The sequence below is a fragment of the Syzygium oleosum genome, unplaced genomic scaffold (assembly GCF_021117445.2).
Source record: "Syzygium oleosum isolate NSW1041296 unplaced genomic scaffold, Sole_v2.1 Sole_v2.01, whole genome shotgun sequence".
Lineage (NCBI taxonomy): Eukaryota > Viridiplantae > Streptophyta > Magnoliopsida > Myrtales > Myrtaceae > Syzygium > Syzygium oleosum.
Genome location: NW_026607485.1, coordinates 20,602,888 through 20,624,906, shown reverse-complemented (window position 1 = coordinate 20,624,906; position 22,019 = coordinate 20,602,888). Strand labels below are relative to the sequence as shown.

Genomic DNA, 22,019 nt, shown 5'->3' with positions numbered 1-22,019 from the left:
TCCCAGTAAGGATGTCAAACAATTTCAGACCTAATGATACGCGAAGTAACGTGCAATTATACCCAGTGGAAAAGAAAGAACCATATCCTCGTGAACATTGATCACATCTCTAAACATAAAGTCATTCCCTTAAGGCATTAAACTGTTCAGATATCCGAAGCTAAGCATTGACACGTCAACACCATCCAACACAAAAGTCCTACATAAAAAACAATACCTATCAAAATTCGGTAACTGCAAACAAACCCACATCACTCTTCATCAAAAAGTGAATCCACTAGTCGTCATGTGAAAACCGAGCAACCAAACTCTCAAACGATTGCATTCGCTGCACTTGCAATCCTCGGCCATAAATCGGCGCATTCCTTTCCAATAGGGCCAGTAATAGCAGAACCTATAAGTTCAAAAGCAATGACTGAGAACATTTCTTAAATACAGTAAAAAATAATGCAGTTGGACATGACAACAGCAAGCCTTCAATGACTTGAACACATACAAACACAACTGCCAAAGCACGGACTCATGTGCGGAGATAATTACTGACATACTCAACCTAGGTTTGATTTAGTTATTACCCCTAATGGAAGAGAGACATCCTATCATTTCATATCAGATGTCTGCTTATGTATTATATAATAGTCATACCTTTCATTTCCCCCTTTGGATTAACAATGACCCCAGCATTATCTGCAAGAAAGAGCAGATCTCCGCTTAGAAAATGGTATCTTGCTTCAGAAAATAAGAGGGCAGCAACTAAAGTCAGACATGATCAAAAACCAGCTTCTTCCAATGAGGTAATGAAGAAAGAATTGCAAGAGAAATAACACTAAAGATAGAGAGCATCTTTAATCGGAGTTGGCAGGCAATGGGCCAGCTAGAGCATGTTGTCTAGAGCATCATATATGGAAAAACATGTGGGCCCAAATGGAGCAGATGCAACCTTGTATGGTGCGGAAACATCTGTGAAGAAGGACTCTCTTACTTTCCCCAGACTCGTAATGGTATCAACCACCAAACCAAGGCAGATACCTGGACTTATGTCTGGAAAATACCTCAGGCCTCTACAATCCTCATAAAAACCTTACTCAAATCAAAAGCTGGTAATTAACCCAGTGTTGGAGGACCATGTCAGTAAAAGAGCACCAACATTGAAAAGAATGATCAGACACTAAAAAAATCTACTGAAGGGATAAGAAGAGGCTATCGAGATAACACTGGAAAAGGATTAATGCTAACAGGGGAATGGAATCGTTTGACAGAATGGGAAAGTTGTTCAGATCTCATTTAAATGGAAAGTCGCTCAGATCTCTCATTTCCACTGATTTCCTTCCACTTCCCTCTCTCTGCTTCATTGGATCCAAACACTCGAAAAGGATTAATGATGCGTAAAAAGTGTGCATTGATCAATTTCCTTTTGCTTCCTTCCAAAAACATGAAGCGATAACAGAGAAGACAAATGGTAATGGGACCAGAGTTCATACCAACACTCAAGACACGGTAACCAGTGTCAGAAGAAACAGTCAGATATATTTTCGCAATATCACAAATCAATACATCACCTTCGAAGTACATGTAAACCCCATCCTTTCGGCGCCACGGTTTGCGCTGCCTCACAATGACGGCCGGCATCACCTTCTTCCTGAGGTCAGGCTTCCCCTTCTTCACGGTGGCCATCACCATGTCTCCGACGCAAGCGGAAGGCAAACGGTTCAGGCGCCCCTTGATTCCCTTCACGGAGATGATGTACAGGTTCTTGGCCCCGGTGTTGTCTGCACAGTTCACCGTGGCCGCCACCGGCAGACCCAGCGACATCCTGAACTTGTTACCCGCCGAACCTCCGCGCCCTGGAACCCAAGAAATACAAGCAGTTTTAGGCCACCAATTCAACATCCTCCAACTCATTACACATCATTCCTTTCTTCCAGGCTTGCTTCAAGCTCCTCCACTTCCACAACATATGATTTCTAACCATGCACTTTTTAGATCAGACATTAGTTAAATCAGCACCCAGAGAGATCCCAAAGCTACTCGATCAAAGCACCCACAAAGTCAATTCTTCGAATTCAGTGGAGTCCCAGTCAATTCTTCGAATTCAGTGGAGTCCCAGCCAATTTCGTTGCTCCCTAAGCAAAAAAAAAAAAGCGATCTTTCCCCATCTAAACCTCAAAGTACTAGCATTTGGCCCCTTAACACAAAACCCAAGGCATCGGCCAACAAAGAAACGCCTCCATCGACAAACGAAAAGCTTCAACTCCATCATCAGAAGCAGCCAAAAACTATGATTAGCAAGCGATCCCCTCGCTTTCGTTCCAAAGTTTTGCAAGAAAAACAACGCGAAACGTCGAACAGAGACACTGCGAATCGAATCGACAAGCTAGAAAAGCGAGAAAGAGAGAGAGAGAGAGAGAGCTGACCTCGCTTCGACATCTTCGCGCCGTCTGAGAGGGGAGAGACTGGAAGCCGTGACGCTTAGGGTTTTTGAGCTTTTATATAAGCGTGCGAGCTGAAGAAGAAGAAGAAGACGGCTAGGGTTTTCTACGAGGCTGACGGGAAGATTTGCTTAATTCCATTGAAGTCCCCCATCTTTTCGGTAATCCCAAATTAGTCCCATCGAGCTTGATTAAGTCTAATGACGGCCCCCCATTCACCTCACTATTTTGGGCTTCGCCTTCTCTTTTTTTCCTTGATCCCCAAAATTAGTGCGTACTTTTCGATTTTTAACGTGGAAAAGGGCCCAAATCTTAAGCGGCTCGATATCTTCGATTTTTGTTTACTCAAACTCATTAAGGATGCATTTGGTTCAACATTCCCAAGGGGCTTTCGGCCTCGAAAACCCCTTTGGGGAAAATGCCGAGGCATTTAGCGAGCATTTCCAATGAGCTTTCGGCCAAAAGCTAGCATTGGGAATACTGAAACCAATTTTTTTCCTTCCCAAACTACCCTCGCTGATTCTTCAATATTCCAATTTTGCCCCTAATGACTGTTCATCTTCTTTGGGCGGAGGGCGACCGGCCAGAGCCGCCCGAGGCCAGATCGGGACGATTTTTTTTTTCATAAAAAAAATCCCAAAGTCCTTTGCAAAATAAGATTTGTCAAATACTGCTTGAGCCAAAATAGTTTCACAGAGGATTTTTTTATCAAACGCAATTTCCATTTCCCCAAGGGAGTTTAAGTTAAAAGGTATTTGCATTCCCCCAAAGTCCCTCGAGAATGCTGGACCAAACGCACCCTAAAACGATGACCGAGCACGATAGGCCGAGTGGCGCGAATACTTCCTATCTATTCACGAGGTCACGAGTTCGAAGCATAGCCGAGGCTCGTGAGCCGACCCTCGTGCTGAAGAGAGCGTTCTTCGCCACTCGAATGCCCGTTGTATGCCGATTACGGGCTCATCTTCCTCATAGCCCTGGTCGAAGCAGCAAATTATAAGTTTTATACACAATTTTATTAATGGAGTGAAGATGAAATGAAACACCAAGCGAAAGTGTGTTTTTTCTGACCCGTAATTCACAATCATCAAGCAATGCTAGACTTTCTAAGCTCGCCTCATGAAATTCGTTTACTAAGGCTCCGTTCGTTTGGCGGAAAATATTCTTCCGGAAAATATTTTCCGGGTTTTCCGGTGTTCGGGGGGCGGAAAACGTTTTCCGTGGGAAAATATTTTCCTTCCCCCGTCACAAAATAGCCTAAGTCTATGGAAAATGAATTCCGCTTCTGAAGAAGCGGAAGTCATTTTCTGGAGCTTCTTCTTCTTCTTCTTCACTAAGGTCGCCGGTTGCCGCCGGTCGCTGCCGGCCGCCGCCGCCGCTACCACCGGCGAAAAATATTTTCCGAAACTTTTTCATATTGATCACTGAACACCGGAAAATTATGTTCCGGGAAAACATTTTCCAGGAAAATGACTTCCGGGAAAATATTTTCCAAAAGGAGAATATTTTCCGCCAAACGAACGGAGCCTAAGTAACGTGTCGGATTGTAATTGGCCCTTCAAACAAGTGGATCATACTAGTGAACCGATAATATTCTGGCAAAATCACTTAAGAAACCAAATCATACATGGAAGTCTTCACGAGTCACGCATTTTCGATGTCTTTATCATTACAAGGTTCTTTTAAGACAACCAAGTCTAAAGGATAATCGAATAATGGGGGGGTGGAAAAATATGTGACAATCCAAAATGCTTTTGTTTCTTTTTTCTTTTCTAATGCAAAAGAATTCTTTCTCTGTCCAACAATTTGCCTCTGTTTATCACCAGTAGGATGGCCTAATTCAAAAAAAAATAAAAAATAAAAAAACTGAAACTTCAGGTCTAATCTCAGTTTTGCATTAATTTTTTTTTTTTAAAAAAAAATCCCTATCTTTCGCTCTTATCTCAAATCTGCCCATGCGTGCCCACTAGTTTCGTCAAAATTATCAACATCAAGGCCAATTAAAAATTCGTTATTAAAACCTGCGTCTTCATCAACACCCTCACATTTGTACGGAACTATAACAGCCTTCCAATATTGATAGTCTTCAAAAAATCAGTAGCAATTTTTGAACGAGTGGGTAGATTTGGGGACTAAAGTGAAACTTGAAAAAAAAAAACGGGATAGAATTGAGATTGACCTAACGTTTGGGGTTTCTAAGGGAATTAGCCCTCAGTATGATCCTACTGATTCTTAGTAGATTGATGTGCAACAAGTGCATAGCTTAATGGAGAAACAGCAAAGAAGTTGGCATATTCATTTTATCGAGTTAACTTAGACCAATCTGTCAAATAAAGATAGTTTTCATCAACCAACCGAAAGTTTTAAGGACATTTTTAGCCATCTCATAATAAATTCTCACACCATCTGCCCCATTCTTGCCCTCCCTAACCTTTTACCTGTTCTCATCATCGAATCGTTTTCGCCGACAACTCACAAGAGTATGATCACTAGTTCCAAACCGTAAACAGTTAAATTTACCAAGCCGGAAGTGCCTGCGCAAGTGAACCCAGCCAGGAAGCGCATAGCATCCCACAAACGACGTCATCCGATCCAGAATTCAACTAGTTCAAGTTCAAGATCAACCATGAAAGCGGTAACAACCAACGTCGTAACTTGATGGCGATGGAAATGCAGAAACCGACTATAAACATTAACGTCGAGCCTCTGCAACGAATTTTAAAGTGCCCTACACTTCGGAACACGAGCTCACTGTAATTACCTGATGGGCTGTGCTGAACCCAGAGGACCATCAGATGTATCTTCTCAGCCACAAGGCATTATAGGCATTCAAGGGAAGTGAATCAGATCAGGAAAAAAGAATAGATGCATCAGAAGATTATCAGAACATAGTTTCAATACCAAGGATATGATTTGTCCACGTTGTCCAGGAGAAGAATGGCACAAATAATACAGAAACAAGTGCTCTCAGTAGGAAGCAAATTGCCTGATGACAGTGCATCTCCAGTTACATGGCAAACATTACATCTTGGGGTTGTAACAAATCATTGGTCACTGAAAAACCTAAGACTCTTATGACAAGATGCAGGGAAACAGATATGAATTCAAATGGTAATCACATTTGAAAGTGGGTTTTTTTTTTCCTTTGCCCAGCTCAATAGTAAGACTCTGCACGGTTGGGCTAGCGATGCGTCTTCACAAAAGTAGGATTTTAACTACAACAAACTGCAGCAATCCTCTAGAATGTAGAGAAAAGGCAGCAGAAGCATGAATGCGATATCTTTCTCACTACAACATTCGTGTCACATGCTAGTGTAGCAAATTTTAAATAAGTACCCTTCAATGCCGAGCACAAGGCTTAAAGAGGAAAACTTATGCCACAAAATAAGTACACCAACCTCTGACAAAGTTTAGTCAATGATCTGTTGACCGATACCACCTTAGAATGTTCATTGCCACAAACGTTCAAATTTACGAAAAATTTGCATCCACGGACCAAAAAGTAGTTCGATTAGCGATTCTTATCAAAGCATATTCTGGAGTATCTAATGCCAATTATCATCAAATCCTGAGGATGGAATTCAATATCGACAAAACTGGTAAACGGTAAGAAACAAAATCCAATCTTCAAGCTGCTAACTTCAAAGTCGAGTTTCATTACAACCCAGGTGAGACATTTTAAACTCAAATTATAGCAGAAGCATCCCAAAAATCTACTCCTTTTGCCATTTGAACCTTCAGTCAAAAAGAAGAGCAATTACATGATCTTTGACTACCAGATTCAGAACTCCAATTTCTGTACCTGATATAAATAGCTAAAATACCTAGAGGACAACCTAATCAAAGACTAACAACGTCAGACCCTGCCAAAGCAATCACAACAATTGTAATATACCTCACACTTTAGTTGGTTAAAAAAAAAGCTTAGAACTGCGGTATAGACCGAACCGCTGTTTGTTGTTACTTCAACTCCTGTACATTTTTGGGTAGTAGAGAGCGGATCTGTGTATGAATGTATGCAACTGCGATTGCGAAAGACTGCAGAGCCGACAGAGTTGATTGAAAATGTACAACGTACAAACTGTCGCTCACATTTGTCACCCTTAAGGTGGGGAGGCAATGCTCCGAACCCTGCAACAACAAGATCAACAACAGTTACAACCGTGCAAGTGCGAGAATTATCTAGACAGGCAAGACTCCAAACATGGAAAGCTTTCTCAGACGATATGTAGCGGCAAGCTCACTAAACCTGCTCACTTAATCTGCTAATTCTGTCAAAAAGATGCCATTCGAAATGTTAAAGTGTTAAAGATGTACAAAGCATATGTCCACCTGTTTGTAAAGATCGAATTCTTTGCACTTTCCTTGCCCTTCCTCTTGTGGCAAAATCTCTTCCTTGTTTGATGCGTTGCTTAGTATAGTGAGCGGACACCCCAGGTCCCACCCACCACAATCGCAACATCCATTGGACCTCCATCTCTCTACAAGACTAGAAGGGCCACCATTCGGGATTCTTGGACCACCATGGATACCTGCTGAGATTATAACATCCATACTAGTTGAGCTATGGCCTCTGTTTTGAGTGCGATGTTGGGAAGGTGGCGACGGTCTTGGGGAATCAAGGTTCTGACTGTGTCCAAACTTATTAAGAAATTTCAATCCCCAACCTCCTGCACGCTCCCTTTTATCTTCTTTGACGTGCTCCTTTGTGACAATGGCAGCCAATTCAAGGTTCGTAGGAAGATAGTGTTCCTGAATATCATTACCAGCATCGACCTTATTGGAGAGATCCTGACAATTATTAGAGCAGTGATTTTCCAAAATGGTACTACCTCCCCCAACTATGGGAACACTTACTTGCTTGTGCATTTGGCCGTTCTTGAAAACTTCCATCACCTTCTTTGACAAACTCTTGTATTTTTTCAGGTTCTTGCTTGAAGGTTCCGTCTCTCCACCTCCCGCATAAATTTCACAACCATATAGTACAAACTCAGTCTCATTGATCTTTGAATCGTTCTGACAACAAACGACTCTCCTCGATACCTTCAATATACCAACAACCGGGTTCTCCCCTTGACGGACCGCATTTTCCTTTCGACCTTGAATTTTGGAATAGAAAGAGTACATATAACCCGGTGTCTCTAAAGCAGACGAAACCTTTGCGAGATCAGCTATGTACAGTTCTGTCTGATCACCCAAAGAGAAAACAAAATGTGGAATGCCACCATTCCATGTGCAATGCAGCATTCCTTGAGACACAGAAGCAGCAGGAGAAGAACAGCAAGATGAGGAGGATGAGGAAGAAGATAGTTCGGAACTCATGGAGTTCACGCTTGACATCGAAAAGAATCTCGTGTGCTTTGGCTCGGGTTCACAATTAAATGAACCCGAAATTGGTGTTTCCTTCTCTAGCTTCTGTGAGGAACCGATGCTTAACTGGTTTGAAAAACTCGTGTCGTGATGCAAACGATCCTTAACCGCATCTACGTTTGATCTTCTAAAGTTAGCTCCACATTCGAGGGCACCAACCCGGTGCATTAAAGGGCTATGCATTATATTAAGCATGCTTTCGCTCCCCATAATCGAACCTAGAATCCAACTGCCAGCAAGGCTCTCACCTCCGTCTGGAGCCCCAATTACCAATGAGCGAGCAAAAGCAAGCTTGGTAGAATCACGGTCATTCTCATTCAATACGTTAGCCAGGTACAAGCCACTGGACAAGATGCTCGTCATCGAAGCACTCAAATTCAAAGAGATGTTACACGACGTGGCCTTCGATGCCCTGAGATGTATTGCCTCAAGGCAATTTCGAAGATACTTCTCATCTAGACTCAGCAAATGCTTTGGAATCGAATTATCTAGGCTACAGAAGCCTTGGTAAGTTGGGCTTTTTATGCATCTTTTGCCGCTTCTTGATCTCCTGACATTTAATACAAGAGACTGGTTTCGATTCACGCTTCCCATGGAATCCAAAGAAGCTTGCTCCAGTGACTTACATGACGAGGCTTGATTCACCTTGTCACCTCTCCAAGCTTTTGCACGAGCATCTTCCATATCGCGCCTCCAAATATAATACCCGCATCAACAGCGTAAAACTCACCGTTCCCTCCGCAGCTTCCAGAAATTTGAGGCAAACCTGCCAAGTAGCCGCACAATATGAATCTCCGTCTTGCGATAGCCAATACGAAAAACAAACTGACTAGTTCACGATCGAGTAAGTTTCAATACGACGGGAGCAGCAAAGCAAACAGGGAACCAAATTCAACATTCCGACACGGCACATTCTCTTAAAACCCTACACATCATCACGAGGACACACGTCTAATTTGCTTTATATCATGCGAAACAGAAGGGGAATGCTAAGACTCGAGCCGTAGATAACTTCAACGGAAAATGCAGCTCGCGCGACCTCAAACCAATTGGACTTCCTTAAAGGCGAAGCGACCCAACACCACAAGGATCCCCTCCAGATCGGTCTCTCGACACCCAAGCCCAGATTCAATCTTTCCTTTCCGTCTCCACTTTACCCTTTTTTCTCTCGTGGTGAAAAAAAAAAACCCCCCCACAACCCCGCAAAGCCCACTCGATTAAGAACGTCAAAAGAAGAACAGTCCCAACCCCATTTGACCCACAAAGTCGCAATATCCACCCCCCACACACCCAAAGAAACCCAATAAACAGAGACCCAGCAAAAAGTCGCAAACTACCACAATCATCACATCACCGAAAAGAGAATGGCAAAAAAATAAAATAAAATAAAAAATCGAACCCATTGCTTCCTTACTCGAGAGAAACGGATCCAAGAAACGAACGAACGAACGACCCCTCCTCCAGCTCACACCCAACAAGCCATCATCTTCTTGAAACTCCCCGGCATCAGACCCCTCCAAGCTTCGAGCTTTTTCCTTCTCTCTCTCTCTCTCCCCTCGCCAAAGAAAAACCAAGAAAACGCGGGGGGCGAAAACGCGGGGGGGAAAGGAGGCGAATTTGCGAGCCCGGAAAGAGCTCCCGAAAAAGCAGCAGCAGCAGCAGCAGAGAGCACGAGCTCGCGAGGAGGGGGGAAGTGGGGGGGGGGGAAAAGTAAGCAAATGCGCGCTGGGCTGATTAAGCCATTGGTCCGTGCGCTCTAAAACCCAACTGATGCTGCTGCCGGTTTAGGGAGAGGCAGCAAGAGAGAGAGAGAGAGAAAGTGCGGGATTTAACTGAAACGGAGGAGAGAGAGAGAGAGAGAGAGATGGAGGGAGAGGGAGACAGACAGGTGGCGCGGGGCCCACGACGGGCGGTCGTAAGCCACGTTGTCTCGTCGTTGGGAAAATTGCGCTGGAGCAAAGACCAGAACATGCGGGGCGGGGGATTTACCGTGTTCTGTGGGGCCCACGTCGCTAGAAACGATTTCTTTTTTTCCCGCGTGATTTTCCTCCTCCCCTTTTTTTATTTTTTTTTAATTAAATTTGCGCGAAGCCAAAATAGGGAAAAGTCTAAATTTCAGGTCCGACCAGAAGGAAGGCGACGAGGGCTAGGAGTACAAATCCTCTAAAATTGAAGGACGACGTTGTGATAGGGTTTTTTTTTTTTTTCATGTGGTATGTTTCGATGTGCCCCATAAATTTTAATACTCATTTAGAGCTTAAAATATTGCGCCGCGAGTAATTTTATAGTTCGATTTTGTTATTGTTAATACCGTACTAAATGTGGACCCGAGCAAGTCCTGGAACTACTTCGTCTGACATTGCGATAGTTTTTCTCCCACGTGGTATGTTTAATTATATCCCGCAAATTTAAATGCTTATCTAGAGCTTAAAAGATTTGCATCGATTTTTGTTATTGTTAATACTTCACTAGATATGGACCTGAGCAAGCCCTAAAACTACTTCGCCTGAATTTTGGGACGTAAAATTCGGGGATATTCCTGAAAGAGAGGGAAGGAAAAACTATTTTTCCGATTAGGGAGCTAGACGTGCGGGTACCAATACGTTAAAATAAGTAACGCAGTCGTAAGCTTTCGACTAGGGCCCGCTCCGCCTCTTCCAGATGTATAGTCGAAAGCTTATAATTACATAAGACCTCTCTTCAATTGCAACCCCGAAAATTTTCGCTAGAATATATCTCCCAACCTGCATCGCACCACACTCGATGTTTTTTCATACGCGGCAAACGGAACCCATCTTGATGGTTCGACCAAGGATGAGCCCCATGCGCGATAGGGTTGGACGAAGTTCCCGAGCATTATTAAAGTCTACTCTTCCTGTAAACACCCGAGTCCGAGCATCGATCATCCAACTTAGTGATTAATTCCTTTAAATTTTCCATCTGAATCACTGTTCACCTTAAAAGCATCGGTTGCATGATTCCACCGGGCTACCTCCAAACAGCGGAAAATAAAAAAAATAAAAAAAAAAGGCCTAATTATGGCACGAGAACATTAAAGTACCGGGAGACAGATCACATGGTTTTGATCTAATCATGGATCATTCCATCGAAGTCCTCCGTGCCATTGACGAGACCAAAACCCACTTCAAGACATCGAGATTCTTCCACCCGTGCCCATATCTCCTCCCCCCCCCCCATCGTACAAAGTTGTTGACTAGTCCTCACATTTTTCATAATTTTGCTTTCGAATTATATCATTGATTGCCTCGACATGTGTGGTTCTTGTCTGATTTTGAGAGCGGTCGGCTCAGTTTGTTTCGCGAAAAATAAATGATTTAAAAAAATATTTCCCCCATAAATGATTGTTTATATCGCTTATTAAAATGAATGAACGGAAAATATTTTCATCGTTAACGAAATATTTTAGATATAAATTATTGTTGGTAATGAAAAGAAAAATTTATTAACTAATTATTGCAAATGAATACAGGTGACCATTTCATTCGTTTTGCGTGAAACCAACGAAAATCTAAGTATTCGAAGATTTGCCCAATTCGATATGCTCGTAAATTTACAAGCGAGTGCTTATATCTATAGTTGGATAAAAGCTTACTTCAAAAGGGTTTCCCTTCAAGTTCAATTGGTCTAAGGTTCGAATCCGACGAATCCAATCAGTTGACCTCTGAACGAACACATAGGCTCCGCTTGTTTCGCTGAAAATATTTTTCGAAAAAAAAATTTCCTCATTTTCCAGGCGGCATTTGGATTGCTTTGGTAATGAGTCAATAGAAAATATTTTCTTAATCAACGGAAAACCTGTACTTAAATTCAAGAAAATGTTACTTCTTTTAAAAAATTGAAAATCATTTTTCCAAAATATAACTAAAAATCGGCATTTGAACCTGAAACTCTGCGCTTGGTCACGAGAACCTCATCGCTTGTTCCCGGGCCCTTCGTAATGGACCGGGGTCTAGAGGCTGGGGTCAGGTCCACCAGGGTCCATCAAGGCCAAGCCTGAGTCCAAAGAGGCCAGGCTCGAGTCAATAAAGATGGGGCTCGGGGCACCGACGCTCACGCCCAGGACCTTGGTCCCCATGGCCAAGTCCCTAGCACTTGAGCCTAGGTCCATTGAGGCCGCCCTAATACCCCTGTACCATTGCTTGGCTCCTTGGCGCCCCGAGCCGAGTCCACAAAGGCCAAGCTCGAGACCCTGGTGCCCACGCCTTGATCCATGGAGGCTGGCCCCGGGTCCATAGAAGCCAGGCTCAGGATCTCAAAACCCATGCCTAGATCCCCGACACCCGAGCCCAAATATGAGTTCATTAAGGTCAAGCTTGGGACGCTAATGCCCGTGCCTAGATCTCCTATGCCAAGCTGAGGTCCATGGAGCTCGAGGCTCGGGACCCCAATGCCCATGCCCATGTCCCTGACACTTGAGCTCAAGTCCATCGAGATTGGGCCCGAGACCCTAATGCCCATGCCCGAGTCACCAACATCCAAGCTCAAGACACCAGTGCCCATGCCCGGATCCCTCTCGCTCAAGTCCATCGGGGCCGGGCTCGGGACCAAGTCCTTAGAGCTCGAGCCGGGGTCCATCGAGCCAGAGTTCCGGACCCCAACACTTGGGATCGGGTTCTCGACAGAACTTGGGGCCTCGATGCCCATGCTTGATTTCCCGGCTACCTGTGCGCAAGTTACTAGCACCCAAATAATGTATATCTATATATGAAAATCAAATCAAAATTTCCTTTCCAAATGATGGAATATATTTTATGATTATTTTTTAGATTTCGGCCCAATACTAAAAAATATTATCATTTTCCTAGAAAACGACTTTTTTGGAAAATATTTTTCGTAAAACAAACGGAGCCATAGTATAAAAGGGCTCTTATCCGGTAGGCGCTTTAGTAGGGTCTAGTGATATGCAAGCCCAACACGAGAGGACCTTTATAGAGATTAGTCTCGAAATAGGTCGCACACTCTAAATAGTTGAAGTGCGCGAGCCGCAAAATTTATAAAGTAAAGATATTAGAAAAGTCCCCTAAAGGCACTTGTTAAGTAAGTCACCGATTTATAATTTTCATGGCGCCGAATTTTTCTAAGTATTACACTTGACCGATGTTTTTGAAAGTTGAAGTTTTCCCACAATAAGTATGCTCAACATGTATTTATAGGAGGCAATTGTCAGCACCATCTATTAATAAAATATCACAATTCAAAAGTAAAATTCACCTCGAGCAAAACTGTAGTGTGAATTCACTATGATTAATATCATACATTTCCAATCTGTTTAGATCGGCCAGTGTGTTACATTAATTTTCCAAGGGGCGATGCGATATTTGCCAAGATTCTGACCGGATAATATATGGAAAAATGCGATATTCATTCGTTTTTGTAAGCGATACAAGCGATCGCTTTTAGGAAAATATTTTTTCAAATCGTTCGTTTTCCAGGGAACAAACGGAACCTTAAACCCCGCGAGTAGTCGTTTGAGTAATCTTTGCATCCAAATCTCCATGTTCGAGCAGCCCACATATTAATCTCTCCATGCCAATCTCGCGAATGTCCCGAACACATCGAGTGATCACCGAAGCATCTAGCCGAGTTTGCGGTACGGAGGATGCGGAGATTCCGGCGGCGTACGCTCTTATAGAACATTAATATGACGTGCATTTGCATTCACGGACGATGATGTCTACATTAAATCTTCGAATTCTCGCGACGGACTCGGCTCGAGACTGGACTAACATTAGCCGGGAATTCATAAGAAAAGTTAACAGCGTGCCTAAGAAAAAAAGAAGAAGTTTAGATACTCGAACAGCGTCAGTATCCCAATTCAAAAGGGTTATATAGATAGAGACTATAGAGAAATTTAAATCATATCCGATGCTCAAGAACTGCACGGTCAATGTTGACTTTTACTGTATCGACTTATCAAACGCTTGTTGCTGCGGAATCAAATTATAAGGGTCGGGTGTTTCGCGTCCGAAACGTTATTTCCTCCGGCTGGTTTGAAAATCGAAACCTTTTTTGTCGTTAAATTTGCTTAATGATTATCCTGGAGGCGCTCGTTAACGAGATCCCCTTAAAAAAATTTCAACTTTTTTGTTGGGTATGTGATGATGCGCGGTTTTCTCACGAGCTCGTGAGCTTGATCTCGAGAGGACCGTGTGATACGTGAGCTGGGTAAAACGAGGTACGGAGAAGGAAAAGAGAGAACTTTGAGAAAAGGATCTGCTTAGAGAAGAGGACCCAAAGAGGCAAGGAAATACGAGACTTGCATTTTAAGGTTCTTATCATCACCTTTCTGTACATCTCCTGGTCTATTCCCACAGTAGGGTTTTGGAGACGCATTCGTGGGCCGTGCGCCCTAGGGGTGTCAAAACCAAACACAATATCCGAACCGAAACATGAACCGATCCGATCCGAACACGAAATTTTCTTATTGGATCGGGTTGGATCTCAACTTGTTTAGGTAACAATAAAAAAAATTGGGTATTGTTTGGATCTATTGAGCTTGGGTACTCAAGCCCAACCCAAATAATAAGCCAACCCAAACAATAAGCAAAACCCTTAAGATCCCTCCTCCTCCTCCTCCTCCTCCTCCTAGGATTCTGCCGCCGACTTCTTCTTCCCCGGGTTCCGCCGCGCCGCCGCCACCGCCGCCGGCAACATCACCCTCAGCGGCGTTGCCGAGATCGACGGCCGACGCCTGCGGCGGCGACCGCTTCCCCTTTCCGGCAGGCGACCGCTTCCTCTGGCCCAACCACGGCTTCTTTCTCGACCTCTCCGACTCCCTCCACTCCACCTACGTCTCCCTCTCCGACCGCGACGCCGACCTCATCCTCTCCAACCGCCTCCAGCTCGGCCACTTCGTCCACCTCGACCGCCTCCTCCTCGCCCCCGACTCCCCCGTCCCCCACGGCTTCTTTCGTCTTTTGTGTTTTGAACTGATGGAATTCGCGTGCGGTCGGCGACTTTTGGGTCGTGGGTCTTTGGTTTGAGTCGTCCGCGGGAGGTCTTCTGTTCCTGTATCTGTGTGCTGATTGGTTTTGTGGCTCTTCCGATGGTTGAGATATGTCTCCTGTTAGGTGCTTTTGTTTGAGAAAACGGTGCATCTGGGTTGGATATTCTGCTTCTCTTGATTTGGTTTCTTGGTTCTTTTTTTTTTTTATTAATTGGGCTGCGTTCGTAGTGGGAGGAGTGTCCGAAATCGAGCCATTTCAGCATGTGGCAGTAGCGAATTGAGGAGGTGTCCGTTTGTGGAAGTCGAAAGGCTTCTTCGCGGGGGATGGAGCTGCAGAATCGAGTTTTGAGACTTAGGGCGGCGGTATTTCTCTGGGCCTTGCTTAGTTGTTGCGTGATCGACTGCGTCGTGACCGATATTAACTGCTTGAAGAGCTTTAGCGTCGGTTCAGGATCCCCTGAATTACTTGAACTATACATGGAATTTCGAGAACACCACTGAAGGCTTCATATGTCGATTCACTGGAGTTGAGTGTTGGCATTCTGATGAGAATAGGGTTTTGAATTCATTGTTTGAAACACAAAACCCGCCCCGACCCGAGCCGATATGACCCGGCCCGATCGTGTAGCTTTATCTTGTTCGGGTCTTGTCTCGGGTCGGGTCGAACACATATGTCCAATATTTGGATCGGGTTGGGTATCACGAAAACCCGACCCGACCCGACCCGACCCATTGACACCCCTAGTGAGCCTAATGGGCCGCGCAAAGTCGGCTCGATGAAAAGGACGGCGCATGGAGGCCCCGTTCGTGGTCGCCGATTGGAGGCCTCGCCGGGCCTCGCCTTCGGCCTGAAGTCCAATTATATGGCACATGGCAAACTGAGAAATTGAGCTTTAGGAGCTGGAAAAATCTTTTCTTTTTTTTTTTCTTGTAAATGCCATATATATATGGAAAATATTTTGGGCCTAAAAATATAAGCAATCTTCGGTTGGGCGATCCCCCTCCCGGTGTCAATCCTTCCTTGGGCCGTTCGTCTTTCTAGGCTTAATGAGACGAGAGGAGGCCCAATGAAAAAGGGTAAAAATTTCTCAACTGGCCCAGCAGTCCTCGAGTATCGGGCCCAACCCGAGCCACAAGAGCCCAAAGACTTTTTGGGCGGGCTTGGGCAACGGTATACGTAAGCCGAGCCCGACACCGCCTAGTCTTGGAACCGGACTGGACCAGATCGCAGTTCCCGAGTGGGCCAATGAAACCGGTGACTCGAGTTTACCTTCCGATGCTCCATTGCCTTTCCTTTCTTACTCAGTTCTCTTCGCTGCATTGCCTTCCGATGCTTCCTCAGCAGTTCAGTTTGTTTTGGCTGTGAGCCCTGATGCTACGATGCGATTCGCTTGATTAGCAGCTGCCGGTTTTGCATTGCGGAACATGCTCGCCTAAGAATGTCCGCCACGATCAGGACTGTTGTTAACTGGTTTTTGTGTTGCTTTGGTCTTTTATCGGGGTGAGATGGAAGCAGCGATGGCTCAAGGGGTTGAGAAGAAGGAGAGAGCAAAAGCAAATACCTGCAAAGAAAAGGCGAGCAAAGTCATGAAGATGAGGAATGCGATTAGGGTTTGTGAAGAGACAGCAACGCGAGGCGAGCGGAGGGTAAGAGTCGAGCGGCAAAGGGTACTAGGTAAGAGTCAAGCAGAGGGTAATATGCAGAATGCGATTAGGGCTTTTTAGTTTTTACAGATTTCTAAGAAATTAAAAAAACAAATCGATTAGGCTTGGGTAGTTCGAGTGGGCGGTTCCACATATAAAATTGAGAATCGAGCCGAAAATCATAGGTTCGAATTTGTTGGAACCGGGAATCGGACAAGTGACCCCGGGAACCATTTAGAACCGGCTGGTTCCATCTTGTCCGTTGGTTCCAGTTCGGGCACTTCATTTTGCTCACTCCTATTATGCAGTGCGATTTGTAAGAACTCATGTTGAGATTTAATCTCTGTTTGTTTTGCGGAAAATGAATGATTTTGATTGTATTTTCCCAAAAATTGATCGCTTGGAATAATTAGTCAATAAAAAATATTTTCATTATCGACAACAATTTCTGTCTAAATACTTTCGTGGACGATGAAGATACCTTTTGGTTTATTCAATTTTGTAGGCGATACAAGAGCTCATTCTTACCAAAATATTTTTCAAAGTATTTATTTTTCGCGAAACGAACGCATCCTTTGTAATCCCGGATGCTCTCGAAAGTTCTAGTAACTTGTAATTTACGAAATGTTTCTCCTTCGTCATTACCAACCGGCCATACGCCATCTCGTTGACAACAAATATTTGTTTCCTAGTCAAATTGCTTCTCATATTTTGAGATTATTTTCCCCAAAATAAAAAAAAATAGAAATTCTTTGAAATTGACGGTCCACATGACAAGTGTGAACGGACTAAGATCCCCCTTTCTTGGTCTATCGTATTTGAATTGGCCTTCAAGTTTCGGAGAAGAAAGTGCCACGTGTCACAAACGGCAGCGCACACGTGGCAACATAAAATGCATGAAAGACAAAAGGAAGGAAAAAATATTTATCAAATAATTAATGGAATTCAAACGGGTGATTTTAATTACTTAATCGAAAAACAGAAAACGACGCAAATATCGAAATTATATATACATATATATTCACGTTATTTTCTTGTAATTCACTTCGCTCATGTACTCCACAAATTCTCCGATATAATTTGACGATGACAACATCAAATGAGACAAATTAACATGTACAACTCTTTCGATCGTGACGTTCTTTTTACGACTCATTCAATTAATCCACTTCCGTCATATATTCCGAAAATTCTCGAATATAAATTGACTAATGAAATAAATTAACATGGACGACTCGTTCGATTGCGACGTTCTTTTTTTGAGGAAAGTAGGCCACAATCTTTGGCATCACCAGTTACGTCTTGACGACGTTGACGCTTACGTATTGAAGTCTCCTGGCGGTGGAGCTATCGGCACATAAATTGGCATTGATTCTTAGTAATTTCGTTTTCCGATTGAACCTGTACTTCCTTTTGCGAAATGATACATCCTATGGAAAGGTCATAGTAAGCAACTCCGGTCGAGTCGACCCTCCCGTGATCTTATGTCGGGGGAAAAACTACCGACGGTCTCATCGGCCGTCAGATCTGAGCTTGTCAATGTCGGTCGGATCATGTTTCTCGTCGGCCATCCGGTTTAGAACATGTCAGTGTCGATCGTTGGATTTGAGCGCAATGAATTTATTGAGATTTCGCTCGCGGCATCGTGGATTCGTACTTCGAAGGGTCGACCCTATGCTATCCTCTCCGTTGATCACAACTTTGTGAAATTAGTAGCGCATTGGTCTTTACTTATCGAATTCCCGAGATATTTTTATGAAATGTACTGGATTAACATATGCCGACTATGTTATCTATAAGATGTATTGCCTGATGTGTGCGTGTATGTACCCCTGATATGAATTTCTTTTGATAAAGAAAGGCAAATAGAAAGAAAAAATGGGATATCCTAATAACTTTATTGCACAATTAGGAAGGAAATTGATAATATATCCCGACATTGAACTCGATGAAGGTAAAGGATTACGATAAAAGATCCAAAGACTTTGAAAACGATATGCACTAGGGGTGATCAGTTCCCCGTCCAGTTCAATAGAACTGGTCACTTAGGGTTTAATTTTTTTTTTTTGGATCAAACACTTAGGGTTTAATTCACATTGGACTAATTTTTGTCAATAAACTTATGTCAATGAAGTTCACTTAGGGTTTAGTTCACAGTTTACTAATTTTTGTCAATGAATTTATGTCTAGACATTTTCGCAAACGATAAAAATATATTTTCCGTTTATTCGTTTTTGTAATTGATACAAGAGATCATTTGTAGGAGAATATTTTTTCAAATCATTCATTTTCCTCGAAACAAATGGGGCCTTTAAACCTTGCGAGTAGTCATTTGAGTAATCTTTGCGTCCAAATCTCCATGTTCGAGCAGCCCACAAATTAATCTCTCCATGCCAATCTCGCGATCTCTCGAATACGCCTGGCAACCAACAAAGCATCTAGCCGACTATGGTACGGAGGATGCAAAAATTCCGGCGGCATCTGCCCTTATAGAACGGCAATATGACACGCGTCCTTGCGACGATGCATTTGTATTCAACAATGATGATGTCTACATTAAATCTTCAAATTCTCGCGACGGACTCGGCTCGAGATTGGACTGACATTAGCCAGGAATTCATAAGAAAAGTTAACAACGTGCCTAAGAAAAAAAGAAGAAGTTTAGATACTCGAACAGCGTCAGCATCCCAATTTAAAAGGGCTATATAGATGGAGACTATAGAGAAATTTAAATCATATCAGATGCTCAAGAACTACACGGTCAATGTTGACTTTTACTGTACCGACTTATCAAATGCTTGTTGCTGCGGAATCCGACGTCGACCTTTGTCTCCATCTTGGCTTTGAATTCCGTGATTTTGCATTCCGTAAATGATTCCGCCAACGCGTGAAAGGGATGGAAACGACGAAGGCAGAAGGGCGTGGGACGAAGCCTCGGGCTAAGCCTTACGTTACATTCCTCTGTTCATGCCCCTGTTCTTGGGACCGTCGTCACGTCCTCTTCCACCTTTAGTTTATTGCTTGGTGGCACTTAAGAATGGTGGTCTCATGATTCGAAAGCTGTTTGAATTCCCTTTCCGATATCGAGGTCAGTTGTTACAAGGGTTAAATGTTTCGGCCTCCGAAAGCGTGATTTTCAGCCGCTAGCTTGAAAATTGAAATGTTCTTCATTAAATATGTTTAATGGATGTCCCGGAGGTACTCTTTAACGAGACCCCCGTTGAAAAAAATTTCGACTTTTTTGTTGAGTATGTGACGATGCGCGGTTTCTCATGAGCTCGTGAGCTTGACCTCGAGAGGACCGTATGATACGTGAGTAGGTAAACGAGGTATGAAAAGAGAGAAACTTTGAGAAAGGATCTGCTTACGGAAGAGACCCTTAGAGGCAGAAAAATATGAGACTTACACCTTAAGGTTATTATCATTACCTTTATATACCTCTCCTGGTCTAATCCCAAAGTAGGGTTTTGGAGAAGCATTCGTGGGCCGTGCAAAGTCGGCCCGACGAAAAGGACGGCGCATGGCAGCCCCGATCGTGGTCGCCGATTGGAGGCCTCACCGGGTGTTGCCTTTCGGCCTGAAGTCCAATTGTATGGCCCATGGCAAACTGGGAAATTGAGCATGCCACATATATATTATATATATAATTGAAAATATTTTGGGCCTAAAAATATATGCAATTTTCGGTTGGGCGATCCCCCTCTTGGTGCCAATCCTCCCTTGGGCCGTTCGTCTTTCTAGGCTTAATGAGACGAAAGAAGGCCCAATGAAAAAGGGTAAAAATTTCTCAACTGGTCCAGCACTCGGGGAGTTTCGGGCCCAACCAGAGCCACAAGAGCCCGAAGACTTTTTGGGCGGGTTTGGACAATGGTATTGCCAAACTCGAACCCACCTGGTCCTGGAAACAGACTGGACCGGATCGCGGTTCCCGGGTGGGCTAATGAAACTGGTGATTCGAGTTTACCTTCCGATGCTTCATTGCCTTTCCTTTCTTACTCAGTTCTCTTCGCTTTTATTGCCTTCGGATGCTTTCTCAGCAGCTCGGTTTGTTTTGCCGCGAGTTCTTATGCTACAATGTGATTCGTTCGATAAGCAATTGTTGGTTTTGCATTGTGGAACATGCTCGCCTAAGAATGTCCGCCACGATCAGGACTATTGTTAACTGGTTTTCGTGTTGCTTTGGTCTTTATCAGGATGAGATGGAAGTAGCAATGGCTCAAGGGGTTGAGGAGAAGAAGGGAACGAAAGCTAATACTTGCAAAGAAGAGGCGAGTAAAGTTGTGAAGATGAGGAATGCGATTAGGGTTTGCGAAGAGCGAGCAACGCAAGGCTAGTAGAGGGTAAGAGTCGAGCGGCAAAGGGTAATTGGTAAGATTTGAGTAGAGGGTAAGATGAAGAATGCGATTAGGGCTTTTTAGTTTTTACAGATTTCTAAGAAATTAAAAGAACAAATCAGTCCAGTGTTGGTGGTCCGACTAGGCGGTTCCACAACCAAAATTGAGAACTGGACTGAAAATCACAGGTTCGAATTTGTTGGAATCGGGAACCGGACAGGTGCCTCCGAGAACCATTTAGAACAGGCCGGTTCCATCCCGTCCGAGCGATTCTCGGTTTGGGCGATTCATATTGCTCGCTCCTATCATGCAATGCAATTTGTAAGAACTCCCGTTGAGATTTAAGCTCCGTTTGTTTCGCAAAAAATGGATGATTTGTATTATATTTTCCTAAAAATTAATCACTTGAAATAATCCGTCAATGAAAAATATTTTCATCATCGACAACAATTTATGTCTAAATACTTCCGTGAACGATGAAGATACCTTTTTTGTTTTATTCATTTTTGAAGACGATACAAGAGCTTCTTCTTATCCAAACACTTATTTTTCGCGAAGCGATCGCACCCTTTGCAACTACATTTCCGGTTTGCTCTTGAAAGTTCTAGTTTAAAAGATGTTTCTCCCTAGTCATTACCAACCGGGCATACGCCATCTCGTTGACGGCAAATACTTGTTTCCTTGTCAAATTGCTTCTCACGTTTGGAGATTATTTTCCCCAAAATAAAAATAAAATAAAATAAATTGAAAAATAGAAATCCTTTGAAATTGACGGTCCACAAGACTAGTGTGAACAGACCAAGATCCCCTTTCTGGTTCTGTCGTATTTGGATTTTTTTTTATTTAATCTTATTTAATTTTTTTATGTCGTATTTGAATAAAATAAAAAAATAGAAATCCTTTGAAATTGACGGTCCACAAGACAAGTGTGAACAGAGCAAGATCCCCCTTTCTTGTTCTGTCGTATTTGAATTGGCAACCTGCACGTTTGAGTTTCGAGAAGAAAGTACCACGTGTCACGACATAGCAGTGCACACGTGGAAATATGAAATGCATAGAGACGAAAGAAAGAAAAATAATTGGGATAATAATGCAAACAATCCATCAACTTTGATCCGATGCGCAATGCGATCCCTGAACTTTTAATTTGTTCAATATAGTCTCTGAATTTAAACCTAATACTCAATATGGTCCATAAACTTTTGATACACATTTAATTTAATGTAGTCCCTAAACTATATGTAGTCCTTGAATTTTTTTTAAATAGAAGGACTA

At 43.3% G+C, this 22,019-nt stretch overlaps 2 protein-coding genes across 2 annotated transcripts; both read right to left on the bottom strand.

The window, feature by feature from the left end:
- Positions 1–66: 66 nt before the first annotated feature.
- LOC115688363 (60S ribosomal protein L23) lies at positions 67–2,563 on the bottom strand. The gene is made up of 4 exons (XM_030614165.2): positions 2,415–2,563; positions 1,560–1,844; positions 646–687; positions 67–394 (listed from the first exon to the last, which is right to left on the bottom strand). Exons 1-4 carry the CDS (start codon positions 2,425–2,427, stop codon positions 312–314), a joined length of 423 nt encoding a protein of 140 aa, XP_030470025.1. The 5' UTR covers positions 2,428–2,563; the 3' UTR covers positions 67–311.
- Positions 2,564–6,029: 3,466 nt separating this feature from the next.
- On the bottom strand, positions 6,030–9,336 carry LOC115688359 (uncharacterized). Its single transcript, XM_030614159.2, has 3 exons — positions 9,214–9,336; positions 6,762–8,565; positions 6,030–6,560 (listed from the first exon to the last, which is right to left on the bottom strand). Exons 2-3 carry the CDS (start codon positions 8,481–8,483, stop codon positions 6,390–6,392), a joined length of 1,893 nt encoding a protein of 630 aa, XP_030470019.1. The 5' UTR covers positions 8,484–8,565; positions 9,214–9,336; the 3' UTR covers positions 6,030–6,389.
- Positions 9,337–22,019: the final 12,683 nt, after the last annotated feature.

Coding starts and splice junctions, on each gene's coding strand:
- LOC115688363 (XM_030614165.2), bottom strand. Junction 688..1,559: donor GGTTTACATGTACTTCGAAG/GTGATGTATTGA, acceptor TCTTTCTTGCAG/ATAATGCTGGGGTCATTGTT. Junction 395..645: donor TCCAAAGGGGGAAATGAAAG/GTATGACTATTA, acceptor TTGAACTTATAG/GTTCTGCTATTACTGGCCCT.
- LOC115688359 (XM_030614159.2), bottom strand. CDS start 8,483: ATGGAAGATGCTCGTGCAAAAGCTTGGAGAGGTGACAAGGTGAATCAA. Junction 6,561..6,761: donor AATTCGATCTTTACAAACAG/GTGGACATATGC, acceptor TTGTTGTTGCAG/GGTTCGGAGCATTGCCTCCC.